The sequence below is a fragment of the Phaenicophaeus curvirostris genome, chromosome 3, assembly GCF_032191515.1.
Source record: "Phaenicophaeus curvirostris isolate KB17595 chromosome 3, BPBGC_Pcur_1.0, whole genome shotgun sequence".
Taxonomy (NCBI): Eukaryota; Metazoa; Chordata; class Aves; order Cuculiformes; family Cuculidae; genus Phaenicophaeus; species Phaenicophaeus curvirostris.
The window spans coordinates 82,361,468-82,381,990 of record NC_091394.1 but is presented as its reverse complement, the minus strand read 5'-3'; the positions used below and the strand labels follow the sequence as shown (position 1 = coordinate 82,381,990).

The 20,523-nt window shown below is 35.2% G+C and overlaps 1 protein-coding gene across 1 annotated transcript in view; it reads left to right on the top strand.

Moving 5' to 3' along the window:
- CSMD3 (CUB and Sushi multiple domains 3) overlaps positions 1-20,523 on the top strand; it is a 608,404-nt gene that overhangs the window by 141,475 nt on the left and 446,406 nt on the right. The window contains exon 4 of the mRNA XM_069854554.1: positions 10,550-10,744. Coding sequence (XP_069710655.1) covers positions 10,550-10,744 — 195 coding nt within the window. The remainder of the gene's footprint in view (positions 1-10,549; positions 10,745-20,523) is intronic.

The following is a 20,523-nucleotide window of genomic DNA, read 5'->3' as shown; positions in this document are numbered from 1 at the left end:
ATTCACATTATTTTCCATTAACTTGGTCACACTGTCTTCCCCAGTCAATGAATCATTATGTAAGTAATTTGAACAAGATCATAGAATTGTAGAATCATCGAATCATAGAATAGTTATGGTTGGAAGGGACCTTAAAGATCATCTAGTTCCAAGCCCCCTGCCATGGGCAGGGACATTCTACTAGATCAGGCTACCCAAGGCCCCATCCAACCTGGCCTGGAACACCTCCAGGGATGGGGCATTCACAATTTCCCTTGGCAACCTGTTCCATTGTCTCACCACTCTCATGGTGAAGAAATTCTTCCTCATGTCTAGTCTAAATCTACCCTTCTCCATTTTATACCCATTCGTCCTTGTGCTATTACCACAAGCCTTTATAAATAGTCTCTCTCCAGCTTTCCTGTAGGCTCCTTTCAGGTACTGAAAGGTCGTTATACGATCTCCTCTGAGCCTTCTCTTCTGCAGGCTGAACAAGCCCAACTCTCAGCCTGTCCTCATATGGAAGGTACTCCAGCCCTTGGAGCATCTTTGTAGCCCTCCTCTGGACCTGTTCCAACACCACCATACATAGGTAAATGATGTCCCAAAGTGCCATGTGTCTACTTTTTTATTAAGACCTCCAGGGATGGTGACTCCACAATGACCCTGGGCAGCCTATTCCATTGCTTAACTACTCATTCAGAAAATATTTTTTCCTAGAAAATATTTTTGCACACTCTCCTGGGTGGAAAACTGGTTGGATGGCCAGGCCCAGAGAGTGGTGGTAAATGGTGTGAAATCCAGCTGGAGGCCAGTGACAAGTGGGGTTCCCCAGGGCTCAGTGCTGGGTCCAGTCCTGTTCAATGTCTTTATCAATGACCTGGACGAAGGCATTGAGTGCACCCTTAGCAAGTTTGCGGACAACACTAAGCTGGGTGGAAGTGTCGATCTGCTGGAGGGTAGGAAGAATCTGCAAAGGGATGTAAACAGGCTGGACTGCTGGGCAGAGTCCAATGGGATGAGGTTTAACAAGGCCAAATGCCGGGTTCTGCACTGGGGCACAACAACCCTGTGCAGTGCTACAGACTAGGAGAAGTCTGTCTAGAAAGCTGCCCAGAGGAGAGGGACCTGGGGGTGTTGGTTGACAGCCAACTGAACATGAGCCAGCAGTGTGCCCAGGTGGCCAAGAAGGCCAATGGCATCTTGGCTTGTATCAGAAACGGCGTGACCAGCAGGTCCAGGGAGGTTATCCTCCCTCTGTACTCGGCACTGGTGATACCGCTCCTCGAATACTGTGTTCAGTTCTGGGCCCCTCACCACAAGAAGGATGTTGAGGCTCTGGAACGAGTCCAGAAAAGAGCAACGAAGCTGGTGAAGGGGCTGGAGAACAGGCCTTATGAGGAGCGGCTGAGAGAGCTGGGGTTGTTTAGCCTGGAGAAGAGGAGGCTGAGGGGAGACCTCATTGCTCTCTACAACTACCTGAAAGGAGGTTGCAGAGAGGAGGGTGCTGGCCTCTTCTCCCAAGTGCCAGGGGACAAGACAAGAGGGAATGGCCTCAAGCTCTGCCAGGGGAGGTTTAGGCTGGACATTAGCAGAAATTTTTTCACGGAAAGGGTCATTGGGCCCTGGAACAGGCTGCCCAGGGAGGTGGTTGATTCACCTTCCCTGGAGGTGTTTAAGGCACGGGTGGACGAGGTGCTAAGGGTCATGGTTTAGTGTTTGATAGGAATGGTTGGACTCAATGATCCGGTGGGTCTCTTCCAACCTGGTTATTCTATGATTCTATGATTCTATGATTATAATGTACAATCTAAACCTCCCCTGACGCAACTTGAGTCCATTTCCTCTTGTCCTATCACTTTTTACTAGGGAGAAGAGATCAACACCCACCTCACTGCAACCTCCTTTCAGGCAGTTGTAAAGAGTGATGAGGTCTCCCCTCAGACTCCTCCAGCCTAAACAATCCCATTTACCTCAGCCACTCCTCATAAGACTTGTGCTCCAGACTATTCACCAGGTGTGTTGCCCTTCTCTGGGCATGCTTCAGCAATTCAATGTCCTTTTTGTAGCAAGGGCCCCAAAACTGAACACAGTGTTCAAGGTGTGGCCTGAACAGTGCAGAGTACAGCGGCACAATCAATACCCTGCTTCTGCTGGCTACACTACTTCTGATACAAGCAATTATTACAACAATCTAGTCTTGACTGCCTAAACACTACATATTGTACATATGGAGCAGCAGTCACAACCTTTCAGCTGAGATTCACTATGAAATATAAAAAAAGGAAAGACCTCTGAAGAGTTTGGTCCTCTGGCATTCTAGAAGGCTGATTATGACCTTTTGCAATCGAGTATAGTAAGGACATTAGTTCTATCAGTAAATGGTGGTGCTGAAAAAAAAATAATGTGAATCAGGTTTTTGAGGGAATAAGAATTCAACCGTCTCAAACAAATTTCTAAACCATAATACTTTCTAAATGAAAACTAATTAAAGCATAAAGGCTCACTTTTCTTTTTTCAGAATAGCTGAACTAGAAACATATAGAACATAAGTACAGGGGTATAGCTCTAACTTTGTAACACATTTTCTATAGAAAATATTGTTAAGGAATCCTTCATACCAAGAAAAATGGTGGAAACCAAACTGAAATTTCATTGTAAGAGACAGCATATCCTTCGAGAAAACATCAGACCTTTGTACTTCTATCAGGAAGGTACAGTGTCTTCTAATAGTAATTCTATATAGAAATACATATATACCAACACATATATGTACCAAGCAAATGTAATATATATTAAATAAATGGAATTTTATATGAACACTGATAGATATGGAAAAGGATATTTGTTGCTCTGACAGGTCATGCAACAGCTCTGAATGTTTCAGGTGCCACCTAGTGCCCAGTTCTCATGTGTTTAAGTCCTTTTCATGAGGAAGAAACTGATTTTATTTGTACCCTTTTACGACATATCTAATGATATGTCCTTGACACATTCTGAGTGATCCACTGTAGCTGAAGTAATTTTTCTGTTTTTTGAAAAAACAATACAAAATCAAAAACAAATCAGAAAATTCAACACAACAGAATGCCTTGTCTGCTTTCAATGTTAAGATGCAATTTGTGAAGAAAGCCTGTGGTGGGGAAGTCTTTGCTAATAAGTCAGATATGAGGCATGGCTGATCAGCAACAAATGGGAATATCTATTCTCAGACTATACTCTGGTCAATTCACTTGACCTTTGCCAGCAGGAAGCTGGAAGAGATGTTGCATACTTTCTTTTCAAGATTAACCAGTCTCTAGTTTATAATAATATAAAGTATAAATGTTTCAGGTTACCCTTTATAACATTTTAATAGTCAATTCAATAATTATCAAAGTCTATCAGTGCTCGAGTCAACTTTTATATCTCTTCTTAAGTCTCCCTAAGAAGTCCTTTTCCACAAAATGTGATTTATTTCATTCTGCTCAGTTTTCAGTATTCCTATCATCTTGAGTATAAAAACCATACCTCTTCCTAATATTTGTGTTACATCTTGCAAAGCAGAACCCTAGTTTCAGTAGAAATCTCTATATGGCAGTGCATCATATGTATTAAATTAATGAAATTTATTTGATATATGTATCTATCCTTGTCTGTGAAATTTGTGCAGAGACACTGTCTACATGATACCGCACAGTTTGTTTGTGTTATTACATCTTTTGGTGGGTAAACTGCCCTTTCTCATATTGAGTTAGCTTTTTAGATGTTTGTTTACTATAAACTCTCCAGGTAAGGACAGCCAGCGAGGAACAATTAAGCATTTATTATACCTAGCATTAGGCAAAATAAGATGAGGCACTGAGGCAACAGTGAAATGAAAATAAATAATTATTGAGATATTTCTTACCATAAGAATTGAGAAATTGAAGATTAAACTCTTTTGTATAACTCTAAAACCCATAAGAAAAATGTTGTAGAAGGAATAGCAGTATGGTATAGATTTTAGGATTATGTTTTTTTATTTTAGATCATCCTGCACCCTAAAATATTCTTTGCTCTGTAATTGAAACAGCATCTTCCCTGCTGTCTACAGAATACAGCTATGTCAAGAAAGCGCTCACAATCACTACAGTCTAAATGGAACAATCCTCTTATGACTAAAATATGGACATACCTACATAGCCATTGAAAGGCAGGCAGGATGCATCTATCTGGGCTTCATCTACCTGGGAAGACGAAAACCCATCACATGGCAGATACAGTACCTCAGGCTTTGGACTACTATGATAGCACTGAATACTGTAACAGTTTCAGTGGAGCAATTTCTATGACACTAGCAACTGTAGAGTTGAATTCATGTAGTCTCCAGTAGTCTTTCTCAGTTCATGCAGTATATGAATTTACCTTCCAGCCATGCGCAGAGTTTAACTGGTGCCCTTAGCAGCTGCACAGGATTTTACTGCAGATAATCTTTAAACAAAGTGAAGTGGAATTTGGAAACAGTGAATAAGGTTTACTGGTGGTTTTAACTGTTCAGCATTCCTAGCTAACTATTTGTTTTTTTCTCGTGTTTGTCATTCCCTTCAGGTAACACTTCAGAAGTGTATCTGATGGGGAAATGTCAGATTTTAAACATATCTTCTGAAGCTTATAGTTATCTTTCTGTTGATTTCACTTGGTGCTAGATTATGCTGTCATATGATAAAATTAGTGACTGCCATTGTCTTTCCACATGGTCTTTCAGCTTTCTAGTGCCCTATTATCTGTCTTCATCTGGTTTAAACTGATATAATAAACAGTGCACTACATGCGAAGGAAATGTATTATAAACCTTGAACCCTGTATTAGATTTGTCATGCTTACTGTATCAATGTACTACAGTACTACAACTATCACTTGTTTGCTTCATATATCCTGGAGGTTTTTGTTGTATATCTTGTTGCTGTTGTTATCTTGCTTGTAGAAGAATTATATTAATGCAGTTATAATTTGCTTAATGCTGAAACAGGTTTGTTCCTTTAAAAATAACACTTTTAATACGACAAATAGAAAAAAAAATCTTGTGTTACTTGCAAAGAAGGCAAATATAAGTATTGTTTCAGTGCACTCAGTGCACTGAATGAAATTCAGTTTCAATGTGCTTAGAATGAAAATCAAACTCAGTATGAAAATCTGCATTTAGAGTTCTCCTAGGGTACTGCTTTAAATGACACCCTTATACTAATTAGTAGATTTACTTCAGATTATCAAGTTCCTCTGTAAGTTTTTATCATGAAAATAGATTCAAAGGGAAGAAAAAGGCAAAATTATGTCATTCATTAAATAAAATAGGTAAGAAACTATGCAATGTAATTAGCTGTGTTATCTTTAATGAACAGTAGAGACCCTCAGTGAGGCTACAATTACAATGGTATTTGTTTATCCAGAAAGGGCAATTAAGGAAAGGAAAATAAAAAACATATTTCACTTTTTTTCCTTTAGGAAAAAAAAAATAAATCTTTCGCACACTTCATCTTCCCTACATATTTATAGTTAGATACCAGAATATGACACACACAAAATGCAGAAAGGAAAAGAAAAAATTCAGATAGAGTTTTGTCATTAGATCAAGTTGATTTATATTACTACAGTAAACAAATGTGGCTTTCAGAATGGTGACTCTTCATTCTGCAACTGTATCTTGAAGTGAGAGATCTATTGGACTCAAGGAACAACAACACTTATTGTTGAACTACTGCAAAAGAGAGACCTAGATTTTGGGGAAGGGATTTTTATTCATTAAATCTCTGTTTTAATAGTGATAGATCTTTCAAAGTCTTCATTTATAGCATCTCTTTCTTTGCTCTCTGGATCATACATATTAGTGCAGTTAAATTGCCAGTGAAGTTTGTTGTTTGTTTGTTTGTTTTCATTCACTGCACTGATATTGCCAACTCCAAGTTTTCTTGTGGCTTCCATAAACTCAAGTGGGACAGGTATATGTATGTATATTTCAGTATGCATGTAGGAAGACAATGATATTTCTATACTCATTGGTTGCTTTTTCTAATCCCTTTTACTCATATAGAGCAATGTGAACAGGGACACGTGAACGAGAATAGAAAAGAAAGTAAGAAAATATGGTTTTAGTAAGAAGGAAAAAGATCATGACATAGATAGTATGCTTCTAATTTACTTTTTTAGTTTGTAAAACCTTTGAAAACCATGTGCAACCAAACCAAACCATTATAAGATTTGGTACAGGAGAATTTTGAACAACTGAATTTCAGGCTGCCTCATATTATTACAAATGTATCATCTTCTCTAATATTTGTAATGTATAATACTCATTATATCTGCACACATAGCAAATGTAGCACTTCTGAAATCATTCTTGAGTCTTCAATATCAAAGCATTCTCTCTCGTCAATAAGACAAACCACATACGCTTTGGTTTTCCAAGAGACATCTGCACAGCCGTGTTCTAGCATTTGAAGTTACACCAAGTCCTATGCCAAAAGATAACTAAATTGTCCCCAGAATGGCATGTTCCCTGGACCATGTCCCTGGACTAGGTTTATCAGGCAGAGGAATAACTGTTTGGAACAGTAGAAACAAGTGAACAATCAGTCTGGGACAGTGCCGTATCATGCAGGGAGACAGCGAAACTAACAGGTGTGTTCAATTTCAGATGTATTCAATTTAAGAAGTAATAAATAAAGCAAATATTAGCCTCTATTGAAATATTTCATAGTTCTTTGAGTGAGTACTCTTGAAGAAATACATTTCATATTGACAATGTTTCCTCGCTTTAAGTTGGGAAAGTTGGGATCATAATTATTTGTAACAGCTGTAAAGAAGAACTTTGATAAAGACATGGATTAATTCTTACATTTCTTAAAAAAAAATTCTGATTTAAAATCAGAATAAAAAGAATTTAAATTTGAAATTTCTATATCTCACCACAAGAAGGATGTTGAGGCTCTGGAGCGAGTCCAGAGAAGAGCAACAAAGCTGGTGAGGGGCCTGGAGAGCAAGTCTTACGAGGAGCGGTTGAGAGAACTGGGGTTGTTTAGCCTGGAGAAGAGGAGGCTGAGGGGAGACCTTATTGCTCTCTACAACTACCTGAAAGGACGTTGTAGAGAGGAGGGTGCTGGCCTCTTCTCCCAAGTGACAGGGGACGGGACAAGAGGGAATGGCCTCAAGCTCCGCCAGAGGAGGTTTAGGCTGCACATTAGGAAAATTTTTTCATAGAAAGGGTCATTGGGCACTGGAACAGGCTGCCCAGGGAGGTGGTTGATTCACCTTCTCTGGAGGTGTTTAAGGCACAGGTGGTCGAGGTGCTAAGGGGCATGGTTTAGTGTTTGATAGGAATGGTTGGACTCGATGATCCGGTGGGTCTCTTCCAACCTGGTGATTCTATGATTCTATGATTCTAATGCTGATAGTCTCAACTCCTGCCAGCCTGGTTTTTGAAAATTGTCAGAAAGAAATTCTATTTAACATGACTTAATTTGAATAGCCTATTGTTCAGCATTTATGAGTGGCTGAAACTCTGCTAAATAAAGTTTTTAAAGGAGTGTGTCCATTCTTGCTAAGCAGAACTCTTTGAGGCATATTTTACCAACTATCGTTCAACAGAATTTCCATTGACATTAATAGGAATTAATGAAATGGAAACTTATTGAAAAACATGGAAGGGTATTTTGATTTCGGGGTTTTATCATCACATTAAAAAAATGGAGGATAAATAGTTCAGATGTACCTCACTTACAGGTGGAATATTGATTTTAAAAAGCATTTTTGCTTTGTGCAAGCAAAAACTGCACATGATGTCAGAGCTAACTGACAATTAAATCTAGGGCAAAGACAATTCTTACTTGGCAAGAGATTGAAACAACTGGGACAGCTTGATTTAAAAAGGAGGTGAGCAACAGTACACAATAAAAATGTAAAAATGTAAATTCTGCTTATATACAGAGTACATGAAGAAGTTCAACCAAATTACAATGTGGCAAATTCAGAAGGAAATACTTTTCCACACTTCATATCATTACTGAATATCAGAATGTCACTGAAGTCAAGAATCCATGCAGAGCTGAACAAAATTGCAATCAGTTTGGTAGTTTCTATGTTTCCTGACAGATGACAATCTCAAGGTAACAATCCATAGCTTTAAATGGCAGGGAGTTGGTAGGAAGGTGTCACATTCAGTTGGAAAATAGATACTACCTATCAAAGAAGACTAATGCATTTACTTGGTGAATTACAGAATTATACCCCCCACATGCCCACTCCCCCACCCCAAAATGTAGTTGTATATGCTCGAAAAGAAAATACTCACAGAATAAACTAATATATTTTAAGCTGTACAATTTATTTTCTACTTTATTATCTAGAATCATGACCAAAATTATGTGAAGGGTTAGAGGCAGTAACATACTTACTATACACTTTCATAATATTAGAAATTTAATTGAAAATGACAAGTGTTCTTTTTAGACAAGTCAAATTGTATTGTAACTGGAAAATGAGCTTTATTTTGGAAGGAGTGTGATTTTTAATTAGTTCTTTAAATTATAATATAATTTCATAAGAATATATTGCCTTCTGTGAGTAATTCTTGATGAGACAGCAGTGAAAATAAAGCAAGCAATTTTAGGCACTGACTGTTAAAGGCATCACTAATCTTTATACTCTTCAAAGGACAGGGAATCTTTTAGTGACCTTTTTACAAAGCATTAAGAAATACAGACCTCTTCAAGTTTTCATCTTCTTGGAAAAGCCAAAAATAAAAACACTGTGCACAGGCAGTTTTTTCAAACTAATATATGATTCATAAGATAACCAAAATCCACAGGATGATAATCTTACTTCTATTTTGACATGCTCTGATGATAAATAATATCTGGAGAGGCCCTGAAAATGTTTAAAGGATTTGAGAGAAATCTCTTTGAGCAAATATGCAGGGGTCAACTGCAGCATTGCCTTCTTCGTAAAGCTTGCAAGCAGATTTGAGGAGAGGGGAGTTTGGTTGGAGGAGAGAACACTTAGCTTGATAAAGCAGTAGTAAAAATATCAGCCATTTAAGTGAGCTTCTTACTTCTGTGTTGTGTCCTTGTGCAAGGCAATGAAAGTCAAGTCCAGGTCCACACAGTTTATTATGTAAGAGAAAGAAAGCAATAGCAGCAGCGACATCAGCAGCTAATTTACATATTAAACATGTTCACATCAAAACACCATTGGTACAGCCAGTCTGGCAGATGAACACATTATTAGCCTATATTTTATATATAACATCTATATGTATAAAGTATAGCATATACAGCATATATATATATATAACTATACTGGATTCTTCTTTTTACTAGGTGTTACCCAGTTTTTTTTCATGGCTAGTATCAGAAATATAATAATATATCCTAGGATCTTGGTAGTTCTTAGCATGGAAGACTGACAACATAATGAGTCTCATAAACCATGCTGCTTGTTTTGATAACCATTTATACCCTTTTACTTTAATTGAAACCTACTGGAACAGTTTGAATTATTTTTTTCCATATGATATGCACATACTCATGGGTACATAAGGGATGCAGAAGAATAATTTAGTTACAGAGAACTCAGGAAAAAAGTTAAGACAATGCATATATACTCTTCTGTTTTTCCATCTTGTTTCATTACTTTTTAATTCAGGGAAATTTTCTGTGAATCCAAGCACAGCTTTACCTGATTTGTGTCTTTTCTGTTAGCATTTGGCTGGTATAAGCTATTTGGTATAAGCTTTGAAGAGCTCAGGATGAGATTATGAAACCTCTTTTGATCACACTTGTAAAAAATCTATCTTTTTATGTCAATTAACTAAAGGACCTCAGTATTAAATGACTGAAAATGTTGCTGTCAAGCTATTTACAATGCTGAAATATCAGTCAAAAGGGTACACGGTTGCTGTACAAGTATCATCTAGTAAAACTGAACTCAAAGTAACGTCCTCAAAAATCAAACTAACAGCAGAGCTGTCGCTCAGTTTGGATTCTCAATGGTTTAAAGCTCTGCATTTCAGTAAAACTTACCCAGATACATGGTATTCTACATGTTTAAATTAACCAACCCTTTAGTCAGAAATTAGTTACCTACAGTATGTCATAACTTTTACTTCATTATCTAAAACCTATTAAATCAATCAACAGCTTCCTGATTATACTTGGGCTTATGTTTGTTAAAACTTTCTCCTAATGTTCGGTCTTGAGTATTTTTATTTATTCCTTCAAATTTTGGTTGATTCTAATCTGATGTTCCTTTATGTCTGTTACAAAGTTTTGGTTACTGCTATTTATTAAGAAAAATATATGAATATGCCTATAGTTGGAGCCAAAGGAAAACCTCACACTCTTTGGTATAATGTTCTACATTTGTATATAGGAATACACAAGCAGATAGTTAATAGACTTAGTCCATAATGGCTTTTCAGTGTTACAAGTTGTATAATACCCATGAAAACACCACTATTTGCCTGAAATTGTCATTATTTGTGTGTTGCATACTCTTCAGCAAAATGCAGTATTGATTTATTAAAACACTATAAGTGATATAAATATGTCTTTTCCAGAATTACAGAGTAGTTCCTGTGGCAATCCAGGAGTTCCACCAAAAGGTATCTTGTACGGCACAAGATTTGATGTTGGTGACAAAATCCGATACAGCTGTGTAACAGGATATATTTTGGATGGCCACCCTCAGCTTACTTGCATAGCTAATTCTGTGAATACAGCATCGTGGGATTTCCCTGTTCCTATCTGTAGAGGTAAGAGAAATGCTTCATCAGTGTTCTTAAACACATACATTATATTTATTAGCACGAACAGCTTCAAACCTCTGTTTTAGTTATTAACTTTTAGACTGTGATTAAAGAAAGAAAACCCTTTTTGAATCTTTTGGTCTTTTGCTCACATGTATATTGTCTCTCACTATAGGCACCTACTAATTTTTAAGTCAATAATTTATTAAAATAGTATTTCTCATTTATATTAAAATACATGTAATGAAATAAGAACTAGAAACCTAGTATAAGTAGTATACAAATGTCATGTCCAACATGTTTGCAATTATGGAAATGTAAATTTGGGATCCATGAATACTTCCCAAGGATTGACTTTTTTTTAAGTATTAACTTGGATATTGAGGAAATAGAAGCTTGAAACTATAAAAAAACAGTTGAATTGGAGGACTTTCCCCTCATTCTCAGTCAGATTTGATATCTTAAGTTATCTATAGAAGATAACTCTTCTATTCTAAAGCATATTGTAGGTCAAATACTTTTTCCTTGTAAACATTAGAAATATAGCAATACTAGGGAATCCTGTTTTGTGAGTAAATCTTATTTTCTAGGACTATTAGAGTGAAATAATGCTTGAATAGTAATGAAAGGTGCTAGGCTGATAAAATGGAGCAATTACCACTACTATACATAATGAAATACAATAAAGACAATTTTTTGATGAAACTCTGTTATATCAGGCAAGCTTGAGATCCTTTTCTGTATTTACAGGTTAACTTTACAGAGTATAAGATTTATATTTATCTGAAGTATTTAATGCAGTCTTACAGGAGCTTCAAAAAGATTCCAACTGAAATTAATATTCTGATAAATTTCTGATTAAAAAAATCAAAATTCAGTTGGATTAAAACCTGGATAACTCACATGTCATTGTTTAGCCCTGGACTGGCTCAATTTCATCAGCTAAAACTGAGCAATTGACCCAGTTCACTTCCCCACCACCACCAGGGAAAGGGTAAAGGGAAACGAGAGGAAAAGATTTGTGGGTTGGAAGCTAAATCTAAAGCAGCTTTAATGAAAGAACAATGAATAAAATACTGTTAATGAGAAAATGATAAAATATACACAAATATACAAAGTTGCACCCCCATCCCTCGATGAATATATGTCACCACAGATGCTGCAGAGCAGCCAAAGGGAAGAATCTGAGTCTGGGAGGGAGCTGGCCTCAGGGACTGGATTCAGGAGTGCACGAATCCGGGATCAGAGGCAAACAGACAGATGAGGTCCTCACTAGGACTCAGCTGTGGAGGAAGAGAATGATAACCTCGTGATCCCTCAGTTTTAAACTGAGTATGACATATATGGAATTGAATACTCTGTTGTCACCTGACCTGTCCACCCTTCCCTGCAAGTGTGACCCTTTTTTGTCTTTGACTTACGGCATCCTATCATCTCGAGGATGGCCTCGGTTACTACAGGAATAGGTATAAGCAATGGCCTTTCTGCACACCAACATCCTGTGTTATCACTTCTAGAGAGAAACATTGTCTGAAAAAAATGCAGTTAGCTTCCAGAAAATGATGTTCCTTAGAAGAGACTTAGCTAATTCTACTTTATCTTCTTCCAGAACACCCATACCACAAAAAATGTAGTCAAGTATGGGAAATGTATATAATTGGACATCCTATTCCATTGTTTCCTATTCTTGGCTGAGAGCTACTTAATATGTTTATCCATGATCTTGAAGAAAATAGAAAGTTATTAATAATATTTCTGATAAAATTATTTATAACTCGTGAATCTTCCCCTTCTACTTCCCAGAAAAAATGCTAGCTAATAAAGAAGATAGGTAATCAAGGCATAAATCCAAATTTTGTTTATGGAGACAATCCTAAAAAAATTTGATGATAATATGTTAACTTGTACAAGATTTATGTTTGTAGCAAAGTAGAAGGCTAATGGATTTGACTGTTGATGACAGCTCAAATTCTTGATCTCCCAGTTTTGAAATGAATTGACATAAAAATTTGTAGTCTCAAATGAGGAAGATGAGAGATCTGAACCTGATTCTTCCACTTGCCAGTCAGTCATCACAGTAACAGTGTTAAACATGTTTTATTTTTATACAAAGTTTTTCAGTAGAATGTTTGATAAATTTTTATTCCAAGGGGATGTGAAAATACACGGTATAAATTTGACTTGGAATTATAAGGTCCCAAAGTAGTCCTGTGGTTAAACATAACTGTAGTGTGTAAGCAGAAGACTATCACATAAGAATATGAAAACTATATTTCTTTTTATTCATGGTTAGAGGGGACTTTAACTGATGAGTATTGCTCTCTAGGGCAAAACAGAGTTGACAAATTAGAAAAGATTCAGAAAAAGAGGAAACCAGTTCTGTTAGGTTTCAAAATCATCATTTTGTCTAGAGACTGAAGGAACTCAAACATTTCAGTGTGCTTAAAGAAGAATGAAGAGGTGACTTGGTTTACTGCAGAAACTCAAGCAGAAGCAAAGTTGTTGGGTTTTTTTTTTTGAGAAGGAATTTCTCTAATCAATAGCTTTGAAGAATCTAAGGAGTAAATGCTTGACAAATAAAAAAACCAAACCTACAAGGTACACATTTTAATACTGATGGCTATGAATTACTGAAACATAACCTAGGAATGTAACAGATTCTTGATTTAAGTTTTAACATCAAGCATAATGACTTAGAGACTTAATGCACCAAATTACTGTTAAAGTATTTCTTATCTACGTTCAATAAAAAAATTAACTAATTATTGTCAATAATTCCTTCTATGAATCCATGTTTGATATCAGAGACATCTAATTTTACATTTAATATAGAGACCTTTGTGGTTCCATTTGAATGAATTTGTCCTAATTTTGTCTAATGCAATTATTCAACACAGAATTCTGCAGAAGGTTGCTAAAGGTGATTAGCTACTAATGAGCTTCTTATCTCTTTCTCTGTGTTTGCCATGGAGACTCTCTTTGATTAAACATTCATCTTTAAAGAGTTCTTTTTGTCTTTTTGTTCCCCACCAATGCTCATTACATCTAAAACAGATAATCCTGAGACAAACAAGTGAAGTCGTGTATAATCTTGAGAGTATACATGTAAGAATTAATTTTTCCCAACACTAAACATCTTGATTACTGTTTTCTGGTAGATGGCTAGGTCTCTTCCAGACATGCATATACTAGTTGTTAATTTTAATATAGTTAGTTAGGTTAGGGAAATACAGAGTATTACAATGCCATGACCTAGGAAATGTCATTGTCTGATTTGTTAGAACAAAGCCCAAGTGTAACACAAAAGTAAACCTTATTCAGTATTCATTTGGGGCATGTAATGTTTGCTTGAGTATTTTACCTAGAGGAAATTGAACAAAGCATGCTTAGATATCCACATGCTTAGATATCCGTGGAGTTGAGCTCATAGATGTCTTCAGTTCATTTGTATGTAAAATGCCATTGTCTGCTGCCTCTTGTAATTCAGAACAAGTAAATTTTGGGAGTAATGTATTATTAGATCAGTCCTTTCACATCACTTTCATTTTGAATGATGTGATCAGGAGATCCCGCTTGCATTTTAACAATGTATTTCTTATGGGCTGATGTCTCAATGAGGGGAATTTCACTGCACTCGATAGTGCTTTGTACTGGCACAAACGTACATGTATGAGACATTATTATATGCTTCAAACATACATACATGACACCTTATTATATGCTTATGGTTTAAATTCAGTGCATAACACTGACATTTGTATTTTTTAAGTAACATATTTTTTGGCCATAATTTATTTATTAAGAAAAGAGTTATTTCTCAAATGGATTCTTTTTTCTTTACTAGTTTCTGTAGAATTGTATCACAAAATTAGTGCACATACCTAACAATTGCCTTATTTCATGCCCTGTTTCTCAGTGCACATAGTTCAAATGGACAAAGTTTTTCACCTGCCATTTGAATGTACTGATATTCATTGAATTACTTTAATTTTTATTAGATATAATAGAAGTGCAAAAATACCTTAATTAAAAATAATTATATTGTATTTATTGTATTGTCAATTATGCTGTGCAGAACACATGATGAGTTCTTAAACAAAGACTTCTTCCCTGACAAATTAATTTTGATAAGGTTGTTTTAAACATTGAAATATGGCAGCAGCTTTATCATACCACCTATTCCTGAAATAATGCAGCAGCTTGGATTTTCTCAATAATGCAGCAGAGTAGGAATAATTTATTAAGGCTAAAAAGTAACATTACATCTATGTATAATATTGACATTTTATAAGGATTATAATAATTAGACATTTTCATAATTACAGAGGTATTCTGACTTTTACATTTTTAAAGATTTTCCCATTCCAGGGTAAAATAGCTGTTGTAAGAATCCTCATTCTGAACTGGCTTATTATTAGAATTCAGAATTTTCAAAAATGAAATATGGTTTTGGATGTATTCTGAGAAGTTTTATTGAAATATTTTCACTATTCTCCGTACATGCAACTACAAAATATTTGTGGCTATAAAACTTTTATTCATATTTTCAACAGGAGGCTCTTTTTCTTTTGTTTGAATTAACATGTATTTTGGTCAGAGAAGTGCATAACCCACTGAATGCAGTTACCTTTACATGAACAAAAAGGATGTCTACTTTCTGCATTTCTGCTTTTCATTTTCATCTGTCTATACAGGTGTATGCATAATTTCTTTTTCTTCAGCAGATTTATTCCAAATAAACTGGATCAAGATACTTATAAACTAATATTTTAAAAATTAATCTAGCAAGTGTCAATTCTGAATATTAGAATATTCATCTCACTGTTTGCTACTGCCTGTGTGCAGAACCCACTGGAGAGGAAAATATGTTAATTGCGAGTCGCTGGTACAATTTTGTGACAACACAGATACATGACTATACATATTTCAACTACATGATGTAAGTTCTAGGTCAGATAAAAACCCCAGCATTTTCAAGTGAAATAAAAGTATACCTAAGTGTCTTGTAGACCTTCCAGTACATTTTCTTGAAGGGGTATATCTTTTTATATATGGCATATAATAGTATAGAATTTATGAAAAAAATAATAATTAAACTTCACATAACTACCAAGGAGTATTAATTTAAAGACATAAGTATTTCACAGACAGATAAATTTGGTTGCAGGTAGATAAGGGATTTCAGGACATCATGGCAAGTAGAACCTAGTAATATGAACAGTAAACATGCTGACTCTTTGTGTCTTTGTTGTTAATTGGGCTTTCCAGGCTGCAGAGAGAACAAAGCAGGACATAAAGTCAAAGTACTGCACTTGATGCCATGCAATGCAATAACTACTGGAACTCATAATATAAGTAGAAGAAAATAAAGTGTGCTAACTTAAAGCAGGAATAAATTACATCTCACATTGAACAAGCAGGTTTTTGTCTGAATCCAATTCTTATATACAAACAATTGTTACTGCTTATTTTTAGGAAAAGCCCCAAAATAGCTGTATGATACTGGTTTAAGATATGCTGGATTATTTAAAGCAAGTCAAAAAGAAAACCAACAAAAATATTTTGTGGAATGATGTATTTGTATATAAGATATGAAGACAACTTAATACTAAATGCACAAGCAATTTTTCAGAAGTTATTCGACAGAACCTATTTGGAATATTATAAATCAGTGTCTTAGAAGGGCCAACACTTTTGTGGATAGTGTATTAAAAAGTGTAAATTGGCAAATTTACAAATGGCAGTGATGCTCCCATAAAATTAGAAAAGTTAATCAAGTTGGAGATGAGGAGAGAAGTTATGAAAAAAACCTCTACCATTTAATTGAAATAGTGGTATAATGCAAAAGTTTTATGTTTTCAAGTAGAATGAAGTGTACTTTCAAGCAGGACCCAGAAGCTCTGCAAAATAATAACCTGAATAACTTTTTTTTTTAATGACGAAAGTTGCATTGCTTTTTGTTGCTTTGAAGTTTTGTAATAAAAGAACTTTGTGAGTTCTTTCTGTTAGTTATCTTTAAGATCAACAGAATAAAACTTTTGCCTCTACAAAAAGAACTGAAATTGCTCTCTAGTATACCCTACCATACTTGTCTTTTCTTATTATATTAGTCTTATTCTCAGAATAGCATCTGGTTCTCATTATCAGGATCATTTCACATAAATGCACAGTCTACTCATGTGATAAAATGAACCTGAGCCTGAAGAACAGGAAATTCTCGCGTGAATTTTAACATGTGATCAGATCTGTGGATTTTCTGTTATTCAAACTAGCGGCGAAACTTTTCTGAATTATTTGAAGCTACTTTAAGTTATTATTGATGTGTTGTAAACCAAGAAATTGTTACAGAACTATATTATATTGGAATTATCATGTATTCCTAATACTAAACCATACAAGTTTCACTGTGCTAATAACAATATCATCATTACTTATATAGGGTTCATTAAATAGAGCTCACTGAAAATAAACAAGCAATAGTAATGATCTAACATAGTATGCATTCCTTAACCAAAAAAAGTATTATTTGTGAGAGTTACAATTGATTTTATAGAACCATAGAATAATTAAGGTTGGAAAAGGCCTTTAAGATCATGAAGTCCAACCCTTGCCTAACACTGTGAAGTCAACCACTAAACCATGTCCCTAACCACAACATCTACATGTCTTTTAAATACCTGCAGTGATGGCGACTCCACCACTTCCCTAGGCAGCCTGTTCCAATGCTTGAGAATCCTTTCAGTGAAGTAATAATTCTCAATATCCAGTCTAAACCTCTCCTAGTGCAACTTGAGGCCACTTCCTTCCGTCATATCACTTGTTACTCTGGAGAAGAGACCAGCACCCAACTTCAGTCTCTCTTTTTTTTTTTTTTTTAAAAATATGTTAGATCCTTGTTCAAAATCTGTGGTAGTTCATTTATAATAATGATGGCCACAGAAATAAGTTCCTATGATGGGTGGAGAACTGTAAATACCCATTGTGCTCACCTATTGTGTCCAATAGCGTAGGAGAAATTATTTAAAAAAAAATCATTACTAATTTTTATAAAGCCAGCTCAGCATGGATTTTTTTAACAATTTTTGGTTTGTATTTTTTTATCAGAATTAAATATCTAATGGATGATTAAGAGGTATACAAAAGATCAGGATATAGATAACAGCCTATGAAGCAATACAAAATATCTTTACATGGTTTTTTTTACTTATCCTTTCATTAGAAGTGCACGTACCCAGTTCAGAATGTTCATCACAACATTGGAATCACACTTGCATTTGGTTTACATAGTCTGGCTTTGCACATCCTCATGGGATTTCAGGAGTTCCTATCAGTGGTAAGGAGACCTGTCCTAAGATTCATTAGAGACTTACCAGTGGGCAAACTCTCAGTTAGTGTGACACAGGCCTGAATAAAGAGGTATTTAGATTAAAGTAATAAGCATTCATCAGTGCAGTAACCATCTTAATTTGGAAAATAGGCCTCAAATTACATCTCCAGAGGACTGAGTAAAGCAGCAGAACTGAGCTGTTTCTAAAATGAAATTATGTTTAGAAGAAGAAAGAAAGTATATGTAATTATTACAGAAAGGGAATGTTTGCAGACAGTTCTAGTTCACACAAAAGTAAGGAAAAGACAGTTGGAACAATGCATTATCTTGCCAATTTTGTGGAAAAAGTATGAATAAGATCAAATTTAATAAAAAAAGGATTGTCATAACAACTCATATGGGCAATAAAGAGGAAAAGAGAAAGTCCAGATTTTAAAATTAAGAAATCTAACCCAGTACTTGAACACCCAAATGTGTGAGCCCACGGTTGTGTTCAAGGCTGGAAGTGAATGCTTCTTAGAACAAGTGAGTGGAAGTTAGGAGGGGTTGTTAATGAAAGGCTTGAAACACTGTTTTTACCTCCTGTTTTCTTAAGAATTTTCTTAAGCAAAGACAAAGGACATGGAATTAATTGACCATAGGGCATATACCATTGAAAATATGTTGCAAAACTGTCACTGAGGACATTATAACAAGAAGAGTAATACCTGCAATTTGAAGAGGAGAATATTACTCTGAAGGATTAAGATGGAAGGGAAGAACTTCCCATCAAAATGGGAAGGAAGAACTTGGAAAAGTAAAATATTGGTTTAGACAAATAACTGACAACAATTTGAATAGTTTGGTTAGTTCTGATTAGTTAAAAACTAATTTCTAATTGAAATTATTTATTATAACTCCCTAGAGACTATTTTAAGAAGTAAGGTGTTATATGTATAATTCTTGCTCAATTCCAGTTTGGACTAGCTGATGCTACTTATGCCATGTAATTGTTTCCCTGTAACATCTCACATTTTTCATAGGTTCATTTTCTATGTGGCATTCCTGGATAGACTCTTTCTAGTGATCAATTATCATGAATAATGGTTGTAAAATAATTTGAGATACTTTGAAAGTAGTTACTGGTAAATCCCAGTTCATTAAATCAATTTACTAAACTGCTTAAGCCAAAAACCTTTTGCGACTGTGAGCTTTTAAATAAACTAGTATATTTTCCTCAGATTAACGAAATTAAGGCTTGATAAAAACTTTCTGTATCTTTTAATTTCTGCCTAAAATTAGAATATGCCTGAGTATAAGTGGAAATTATGAAAATATTCACTATTTATGTCACAGTTTGCAAACCCTGATTTATAACTTGGTTGTAATTAGATCTGGAAGGCCGAAGTCATAACAAATTATTTTTCTAAGAAGTCCCTAAAGCCCTCCAAATATTACTCCAAAAGAAAACCTGATTGCAAGTAGTGTTTTTGGCAGATGAAAGATTGCATAGCTAAAATTCTATCATTGTGTAAGACCGTGTCTTTATTAACTTAAAGAATGATTAATGATTTGCCTATGAAACATGAATCTTTCTCTTCAGCATTAATTAATCTTCTTGTTCTCATCACTGGCAGGAGTGTTGCTGGTTTATTTAAATATGAAGACACTACTGGTTTTGACTTGTGAGATGGATTTCAGATCTGTAGCCTGTTTTTACAAAGATAATATTTAAAATTGTTCACTGATGAAGGAGTCTGAAGATGGTTCAGTTGTGCGTGTTACAAAAATAAATGTAGAATTTCACAAAATTAATCATCTTTTATTCAGCTCTGCACATTCAGAGGTAAAAAAAAAAGTCTGCTATAAATTGTGTTGATGCTGGAAGGACATTTAAATATAATAGAAACTGTAGCAGATTCCGTTGTATTTATGGTGGCCAAGAAAGGCCCAACAGCACAGACTTAATCTCTTACAGAACTGACAGTAGTGAACATATAGATAAGAGGTCTGCTTTGTTAACTCATTTGTCTTGTATGATGGCCTTCTGAGTTTTGTTCAGGATGAGAGTTTTGATAGCAGATCAGTACTAATTTAGCTCATAAAATTTCTTTCACATTTCAGACCAATCAGTAAGGCTGATTGTATTTCACCAGTACAGAGCAGTCTGTGAGCAAAGGTTCCATTTGTTGCTCTATGGCATAAATTTCATTCTGAGTTCTTCTAAGACTGTCTGAGTGAAAGTAAAAAACTGTAACTGTGAGAATCTAGGATCACTAGTTCTTCATCAGTTTTGTCTTCCTAATTCAAATCCCTTTGCTGGTATTTTACACTGCAGAGAAAGAAGCTTCCAGCTGTTTAGTTATGTAAGAATCCTGCCCATGTCACAGTTCCATCTCGTCTTTCATTTTGAATGTTTTATGTTATGTTGCAACATCATATAATTTGTATATTTTTCTATAATTTTTCTATTTTTTTT